This window comes from Etheostoma spectabile, chromosome 17 (genome assembly GCF_008692095.1).
Source record: "Etheostoma spectabile isolate EspeVRDwgs_2016 chromosome 17, UIUC_Espe_1.0, whole genome shotgun sequence".
In the NCBI taxonomy this organism is placed as follows: domain Eukaryota; kingdom Metazoa; phylum Chordata; class Actinopteri; order Perciformes; family Percidae; genus Etheostoma; species Etheostoma spectabile.
This window is the reverse complement of record NC_045749.1, coordinates 13921446-13930417: the sequence shown is the minus strand read 5'-3', so window position 1 is coordinate 13930417 and position 8972 is coordinate 13921446. Positions and strand designations below refer to the sequence as shown.

Below are 8972 nucleotides of genomic sequence, written 5' to 3'. Positions count from 1 at the left end.
TGTGTGTACACACACACTGTTTGTTGATATAAGGGTGTTTATTGTGTACATATGTTAGTATCATTACTCTCATTATAACTAATTCTATTTTTTCTATTTCTTATAATTATTTTTTTGTATATTTTATTTCCTATGTCTATTTAATGTATATTTGTGTTATTCTGATTTCTTTTTTTTTGTCTTTTGAGCTGCTGTAGCACAGGAAGTTCCCCAGTGTGGGATTAATAGCGTCTATCTTATCTTAAAATAACATTTTACTAATCCCTGCAGAGCATTTAGACCTTAGGGGAAATTTAATTGAATAGAACTTAACAACTACATTATTAAATATGGGACATATATTAAACCCTAATTGTTGTCAGTGTTCATTAAAAAATAACAGGAACAACCTGTAATATGTTGCAACATTATTCAACTTAAACACAGCTATACCCTCATAAATACTGTTAAACAAGAATGAACACCTTTAAGTATTTTTCTTTTGTCCACCCTTTTATTTGTTTGTCCACACTCTTCTAATTTAACCACTAGATGATCTGATATTTGGAAGTCAGACCAAATAATTAGTTTGGCTTTGTTTCAGGGGTGGGGCATTGCTGACTTCTCCCAACGGTCCTGGATATCACATCATGCTGCCTTTCATTACCACCTACAGATCGGTGCAGGTAAACCTACCTTTCAGCCCTGAAACCTGGCCTGTTAGCAGAGGCAAGTGCAATGTTAGAGTCAACCAGAAGGTGCTGATACATGAAAACCAGAATTGGATCTTCTATAAATAAATCGGTTGCAGCATGCAAACAGTTGCCCTTCAACCATGGATGCAGTGGCATGTTCACACACTATTTGTTGTGCTTTGTTTTAAAGGTCCCATGACATGGTGCTCTTTGGATGCTTTTATAAAGACCTTAGTGGTCCCCTAATACCATATCGGAAGTCTCTTTCACAAAATTTAGCCTAGGTGCAGAATTACAGCCACTAGAGCCAGTCCCACAATGAGCTTTCCTTAGTATGTGCCATTTCTGAGTCTGTAGCTTTTGAGGGGAGGGGGTTGGGTTGTTTCATGCCATGGGGCCTTTAAGAATAAACATGTTTTCTATTACATTATATTAACATTATAATGAATAATTACAAAATTCCAATAAAGCGATAACATTTAGTGTGACAACTAGATATAATTAAATACAAATATTTGTTTTTACAGCTTTTGCTACAGAGATCCTTTTGACCAACCTTTTATGTTATTTGGGCAAACCTATAATAGTAATAAAATAATAGCAAGGATGTGACTAGCTCATTTTTTTTGGATTCTCATTGGCTGGGACCATCAGAACAGTGACTGCGCCGTTGAAATTCCTGAACTAGAAACATACAACTTTGAAAAAAATCTTATGTCACATGTTAAATCCAGATTAATGTTTATAAAAGGGCCTGTGTAGGAAAATAATCTTCATCATTATCATATGATTGTAATTTAATTTTTGTGTTGCAGACTACTCTCCAAACTGATGAGATCAAGAACGTGCCCTGTGGAACAAGGTCAGACTGGGGTTATTGATGTAGCTGTTACAGTGTTCCATCCATGAAAATGGTTATGTATTTAACAGATTTTCTTTTCTTCATAGTGGTGGTGTGATGATCTATTTTGACAGAATAGAAGTTGTTAACATGCTGGTCCCTTCAGCAGGTACAACACGTTCTAATTTCCGTCTCTGCAAAAGTTTATGATCGACACATTAACCCAGCCAGCGGCTTGGCATTACAACTGTTGTCTTTGTTCATTTCTTTGCAGTGGTGGACACTGTGAGGAACTACACGGCGGATTACGACAAAACTCTTATTTTCAACAAGATTCACCATGAACTCAACCAGTTCTGCAGTGTACACACACTACAGGAGGTCTACATTGACTTATTTGGTAAGTCCGCGCATGTAAAAATGTTTTGCTTCATTTTAATACAATAGAATGCAACCTGTCCTGTGCGTTCATTCTTGAAATTCCTAACATGTGAAACACACGGCATGTTGTGTATTCTAACAGCTTCTGTTTTTGTTGTTGTCTTGCAGACATTATAGATGAGAACATGAAGACTGCTTTGCAGAAAGATCTTAACGTTATGGCACCTGGACTTACAATACAGGTATTTGAACACATACATATAACCTACGGGGCATAGTAATTCATGTCACAGTGGAGGCTGAAAAATCTGGCTTGCTTTTCCTTATCACACATCTAGCTATTTACACTGCAAACCTTCTGCTTTGTGCGATCGCCCTTCACAGTGAAAGAAAGAATGTAAACAGGGATTGCATATCGTATTTGCAGTAGTCTCCTAACGAGACAATGTGGAATATAAGTTACGTGGCTCTAACTTCAGTTGTACTGTATAATGTGTGTTGCCCACTTTTAAGTAAAGTAAATGAAAGAATAGGAACATGGTTACTGCAGGTAATATAGCTATAGCACAATATGATTTTATGTACGATCAGTCCAGTATTGTTGGGGTGTTATCAAATGGTAAAATCTGACGCTAAACTATAATTCCAAACTTACCCACTGCCTTGAACCTCCTGTGCTAATAATTAGCCTATACACCTAGCTTGAGCTGTGAGCCAATGCCAATTTACACTCTGCTACTGTTCTTATGACATTAGGTAAAATGAAAACATCTTTCACGTTCTGAACAGCTACCAGCAGACCAATTAGAACTTGAAAAGCCTAACTATCCTGATAACAGCTCTCTGTAAAACCTTTTTGGCAGATTGATTGCGAGCAAAGTGTAAACATTTTTTCTCCCTCGTTTTTTGTCTGCACTGTTTGGATATCGTGATGAAGGCAGTCCGTGTTACCAAGCCAAAGATCCCCGAGTCTATCAGGAGGAACTTTGAACTCATGTGAGTTTGTAAATCGGTACTAACACAGTCTTAGTGCATGGTTCAAATTTTGTTACCCGACCACTCAGTTCATGTAAGACCACACAGAAAGGAAAATATTTACATGAACCTTGCTTTGTGTGTATGTGTGTTGTATGTGAAGGGAAGCAGAGAAGACTCGTCTATTAGTCACGGCTCAGACTCAGAGGGTGGTGGAAAAGGAAGCAGAGACTGAAAGGAAGAGGGCCATTATTGGTAAATGTGATGTTTTTTTTTTACTGTAAATGAGCCAGCTAGGTTTTTATTTGCATGATGGTCATTATAATTTTAGCTTCTTTCTTCATTCAGTCACTCATGTGTAACCCTCAACCTTATGTACAGCTGTTACAGCTCACATGTTTTTCTGTCCCATAGAGGCTCAGAAAGTGGCCCAGGTAGCAGAGATCCACTTCCAACAGTTGGTGATGGAGAAAGAGACAGAGAAGAGGATCTCTGAAATAGAAGGTTAGCCTCACTGCTTTCAGTTCTCTTCTGTGAGATAGATTTGTGTGTATGTGGTTGGTGACTGGCGAACTGGTCTGTCAAGTGTCTGCCTCATTCAGCACGGCCTCTTTGTTTCAGATTCTGCCTTCCTGGCAAAGGAGAGGGCTAAGGCTGATGCAGAATATTACACTGCTGCCAAGCTAGCCGAAGCAAACAAGGTGAAAAAAAAAATGCTGTTGACATATTTGAATACATAAACACCACATTTAATCTAATGGCCTTAAAACAATGTTACGATATTAGGAGGTGTCTTTACGATCACTACAATATAATTAGTTTTACAATAGTTTATGGTCAGTGTAGTTACTGTGTCGGAGTATGTGACTATTCTTGTGTGCTTTAGCGCCTCAGTTCTTCTCTCTGAACATTGATATTGTCAACCACCTCCACACTACTGAATTCACTTCCTTTTTTGGAACCAAATCCTCCACAGTTGAGCCAGCAACAATGTTGTATTCAATTTTAGCCATGCTGTATATTGTCAGGTCAGATTAATACAAGTATTGTCATGAACATTGATAAGAAGTCAACCCTAATCTAATCCTCCAAACACTGTTGTCTGACTGTTTACAGGTGAAGTTAACGCCAGAGTACCTGGAGCTGATGAAGTACCAGGCCATAGCAGCTAACAGTAAGATCTACTTTGGCCAGGACATCCCTAACATGTTTGTAGAGGGAACCAACAACCCCCCTAAATCTGTGCGCTCCCCTAATCTGCCCAATGCTCAACAAGTGAAGCCAGAGTGAGTCCAAAGCTCTGCCTCTGCACAGGACAGGAGAACCTGATGAGGACTTGTCTTGTCTATGAGATGGAGAGCACTGAACTAATGATGGTGGGTGGGATAGCTTTGCAGCTAGTTTGGTTAATAACGCATTTTAGTCTTAAATCTAAATGGCAAAGAACAAGTGGGAAAATGTAAGGACAAGCAGAAGTGAGAGCTAGGAAAGGCAAGACAAAAGGGAATTTTTTTTGTGACTTCCACTCTTTTGTGTGGGTGGGGGGGTAACAGTTTTAGGAATGAGAATGATGCCATAGTCAAAAATGAAGAGCATAATAAATGCTTATGCCTGGGAAGGCGATGGCAAGAAGTCGCCCTAATTTATGTGTGCTTGCAATCAGCGCAGTGTTTAACTTTGCTGTTGGATCTGCATTCATTTTGTTTTTGTATGCCAGGGGAGTGATTTGTGATGAAATGAAATTTTTGAGAATTAATTTCTGGTTGAGCTGAACTGGAATTTAACAGGTGACACTAATTAAAAGTGGTTAGGGTTTGTGTAAGTGTGTAATGTGGGTAGGTCATCTGTGCCATCTTCTCTTACACTAAATCACTAGTTGGCTCTGCTCTCTCAACATGAGTCAGTGTGAGGACTGTTTGATCACACCTCAATTCAAATGCTGCTTGTGGATGAAAAGTGATATGTGAATGACTTTTTTTAAACGTTAGCGTTCTAGAAACAAGAAGCCTGACTAGTCTTTGACGTGGGAGGGTAGTCATTGGGTGTTCCCAGTTTCTATAGTTAATATACAGTGGTGTCAGATTGGTAGTAATGTAGTTTATTTTCTGTAACCTTGGTGGTCGTTTGCTGTAATTAGTTGTGGTTGAGAGTGCAGCCACCCCGGGGAGACTCGAGATGCTGCACTAGAGCTGCTGTGGCATTTACTGTGAGGAAAAAGGCTTTAGTGCTGCCAATAGAAAGTCAGATTTCCTTTTCTAAAAGCCAACATAAATTCATTAATGACAAAAAGTTAATTCATATGGGAGCGTAACAATAAGGCAGTTATGGTAGTGCCACAAGAGAAAGTCGTTATTTGTACATCTTTATAATATCCTTGATCTGGTTTTGATTATCAGGGCCATGCATGTGGAAATGTGAAGTGGTTTGATTCAGATTAGTAGTGCCTGCGATGTCTGCCAACTCTATTGATATACAGCTTATTCAGATGTAAAATGTAAATTCTCAGGAAATTGACTTTTATTTTAATAAAAAAAGCTGCTCAATGTTGGACAGAGCTTAAACCCTTTAAAGTCATCATTGACAATTTTGAAAAGTAAGAAAAAATGTAAAATCTGTTGATTGAATTCTGCTAGACAAGTTGGATTAGTGAAACAAGAACATTTGATTTCCTTTTCACTAGAATCAAACTGTCTTATGCAAATATTTAGGGTGACATTCTTAGTGCACTGTCACTATTTTATTGCACGACCTATTTACAGTGGGTGTCTGTGACATTTAATATAATTAGCATGTTGGTCTTTCAAAGTAGAAATAGTATAAACAAAAGCTTCTTTCCACGGTCAATGTTTACATTTTTCTGTAATTTAAGATTTGATGGACTGCAAATTTTTTAAATTTTGCTAAACAAGCTAATTGTAATGGCAACACACAGCTCCTAATCACAGTATTAATTTAAATACGTGAGAATTTGTTTAGCTTTTGATCAGTTTTATGTGACGATATGAGTTCCAGTACAACACAACAAGTTTTGCTCTAATAAAAGATGAATGTTAATAGAGCTTGGGTTTAAATAAGATGCAAGTTGGTGCTAGTTTTTATTATATGTTTAAGCTTTTGGATTTTGCTCAGCTGTACTACATACTACTTCCACTATTCAAAATGCAAGCCTTAATTAATGGGTTACCCCAGACTTAAAGTTTCAGTGATTCTCATTTGAACTTAACTGTGAGAATTCTTAGGAGCTTGGATGTACAGACTGAACCGTATCCTCATCATCGACTCTAGCTGAGAAAGACAGAACTAGCAGTGGACACTACTAGTGTTTGGAGGATGTTGTGATGTTTACTTGACCTATGAAGGGCAGTTAAAGGATGCACTGTGCATTTGCTTGGGTGGTGGTATTAAATAAAGATGCAAAAGAGGGGTATGAATCACTCATTAAAATGATTTTTTTTGTCTATTTTGTACAATCTGTGAAATCTAACATTGTCTCCTTGTTTTAAAAGGTTTATATGCAAAAATGTTTTCAAGTTTTGACAATGTTCTTATGTAAAATAAAACCTATTTTGGTACCTATCTTCTCCAATTGTGTTGCTTTGTGTGTGTTTGGGCATTGTGTAGTACACTTGGATGCCAACAGGAGGAGAGCTAACTCCATGTTCAATTCTAAATGCTCTGATTCAATCCCTGAGCCAGATTGCTACCAAATGGTGATGTTGAAAGACAAATAAGATCAGTTTAATATGGGCACAAATAGGGGTCACTAAGATAGTAAGCATGCATTATGTTTACAGAAATGTAAATACTTAATGAGAAAGGCAAGTTTGTTGGTTTAAAAAAAAATAATTGAGAATGTCAAAAAAAAATTGTCCAAATGTAATCAACCGTAAAGTTACTTGAAGAATGAGGAAAACATTATTTTCTGAGTACAGACTTAAAGGAGAAACTGTGAAACTTAAAGATCCCATACTTTGTGGGACACTTAAACTACGCATGCTACAACTTTGTATTTTGGCCCTGGTTTTGACTGTAGAGACAACAAATGTTTTCTATACATTCACAAATGTATATTTCTGGTTTAGAAGTTCTTCACAGGTTTACAAATGGTGATAAATTATTTTTGAATATTGCCTCTAAAGCTTAAAATCATATTTGAGCCCATATTGAATCACTGTCATTTAGAAAAAAGTGGAGTTCATACAATGTGCATGTGTTGGCTAGTCAGTCATTTAGATATCTGGTTGGTTGAGGCGATAGGATGATTCAGTAAACATGTACTGAATATACATACACTATCACAGTTCCTTTAGTTATGACCTACATGATGTGTTTAAATATTACAAAAACAGATGTGTTTGTCGAGTCTGTAAAATGGTCATCCTAAGAGAGTGACTAAGTGAGTGAGTGTGACCACTGCCTGGATGACCAGATGAAGGATAGCTTCCTCTTATGACCTTAGTCATTTCATATCCTGTCCCAGCCAAACCATCAGTCTTTGCTTTCTGAAGAAGGATGTTTAGTGATAGTCTGACCACAGATCTAGTTTTCATGATGTCAGAATTTGTGAGAAATACCGCCATAAACTCTATCTGTGAGTGTGAATGAACTTCATGTGTCGTCATCTTGTTTACTCAAGTGAGGGTTTTTTTTGTGGTTGTCTGAACTCTTTTTATTTTATTTTTGGATTTGGTGTCAGGGGTGCACAGCCAATTTAAAGACCTCACCCTCTCAGGAAGTGGTGTCAATGTCAGGTTTTTCTGCTTCCTGCATGTGCCAGCGCTTCTCTTTCCTTCCTTTTGTCCCTGATCATCAAATCCTGCATGATCCTTCTAGCCTCGACTCTTCCCTAGATCCATCCCTCAGAGATACAAGGGCGTGGTCCTTCATTCTGAGTGTAGGCCGGTAAATCTACTCCCCAAACAGCAGAATATGATTCATCAGCTGCAGTCATTTCCATCAGTAGCTGCTCTGTTCTGCAGTTTTCTCTCACATTCCTATCCTGTTTGTGTGTGTGTACTACAAAACCTCATACAAAGAGCATTAGCGTTGCTATTTCTAAGCACTTTCCTTTTCCTTCTAAGGTCTTTTACTTATGATCCTCTACATTTTGAGGTGCAGTCATTCCTCGAGTCATCTGTAAAATGTAGGCTCAAAATCTAATTCTGTGTTGCATATGTGTTAATATGAATATGAAATATGTGAATGTTTTGATCAATCTATTGGTGCTTTGTTCTTCTTTATTCTTCTGTTGTGAATGATTAGTCAGCCATTAAAGGGGCCCTACATCATTTTTACAGATTACTCAGTGATGTCAGTTTACTCATCAAAAGTAGCACTACTACTCGACCCCTCAGTTTGTGTTGTTGACTCATAGCAAGCTGTGTGGACCGTGCTGAGCTTTGAGGAGACTGAGAGCCAGAGAGTCCAAAATTAAAGAAGTGTAGTATTAATGAAGTGTCACTATCCACTTTTATTTAACATACTGGAGTATAAACTGCACCACAAAAGAGGACTGGTTTGCAGTTGGTTATAAGACAGGAGTCTAAGTACAAATATGTCTTGTGAATAAACTACATGAACTTAAAGTTCTGTTAGAGTAAATGGCCCAGTAGAGAAAAAACAGAAATAAGTTGTTCTGACTAACGCTAGCATGTGTTGACTGGCTAGAATTCCAGTGGTTAACTTGCCAACTAGCCACTTAGGTTGGAGATATACGTTTTAAAAACCAACATTAAAAAAATGTAAGATTTGTACCTCACTGTTTGATTTCTGTAAGCCTGATAATGGCGACTGATTTGGTGGTGTGAAGGTGATTAACTCGACAGAACTCGGTCACAGCAGCAGCTAGCTGGAGAAGATCAGCTGCTCCTCATGCTGCTCAGAAGGTCTCCTGTCTCTTCTTATTCTACACCAACACAGGGACAGACAAACACTGACTATTTTGGAGAAACCTGCTCAACCCCATCTCACTGGGATGACGTGATATACACAAAAAGGAAGTAAACTTTATATTTAAATAAAAAGAACATCTGTGTCAGCTTTAGTTTACTATATTTGGACATCTTGAAACGCTTGAAACAGTGGAAAATGAAGTAATTATT

The 8972-nt window shown here is 37.8% G+C and overlaps 2 protein-coding genes across 3 annotated transcripts in view; one reads left to right on the top strand and one right to left on the bottom strand.

Annotated features, from left to right (window-relative positions):
* The window catches only part of erlin1 (ER lipid raft associated 1), a gene marked incomplete at its 5' end in the record, with an annotated part of 8303 nt that extends 1860 nt beyond the window's left edge, over window positions 1–6443 (top strand). The window contains 10 exon segments of the mRNA XM_032541154.1: window positions 584–665; window positions 1490–1536; window positions 1623–1684; window positions 1790–1915; window positions 2065–2138; window positions 2834–2892; window positions 3035–3126; window positions 3286–3375; window positions 3493–3572; window positions 3988–6443. Coding sequence (XP_032397045.1) covers window positions 584–665; window positions 1490–1536; window positions 1623–1684; window positions 1790–1915; window positions 2065–2138; window positions 2834–2892; window positions 3035–3126; window positions 3286–3375; window positions 3493–3572; window positions 3988–4161 — 886 coding nt within the window. The 3' untranslated portion in view covers window positions 4162–6443.
* Window positions 6444–7544: 1101 nt separating this feature from the next.
* Window positions 7545–8972, bottom strand: part of spef1 (sperm flagellar 1) — a 5611-nt gene continuing 4183 nt past the window's right edge. The window contains exons 8-9 of one of the 2 annotated variants that reach the window (XR_004335875.1): window positions 8626–8776; window positions 7545–7779 (exon numbers count right to left, since the gene is read on the bottom strand). Coding sequence is in view for 1 of the 2 variants with exons in the window: in XM_032541155.1 (XP_032397046.1) it covers window positions 8772–8776 (5 nt within the window). In the remaining variant the exon portion in view is untranslated. Of the gene's footprint in view, window positions 7780–8355; window positions 8777–8972 lie in introns of those variants that run through there. The other variant, XM_032541155.1, reaches the window with a different exon arrangement.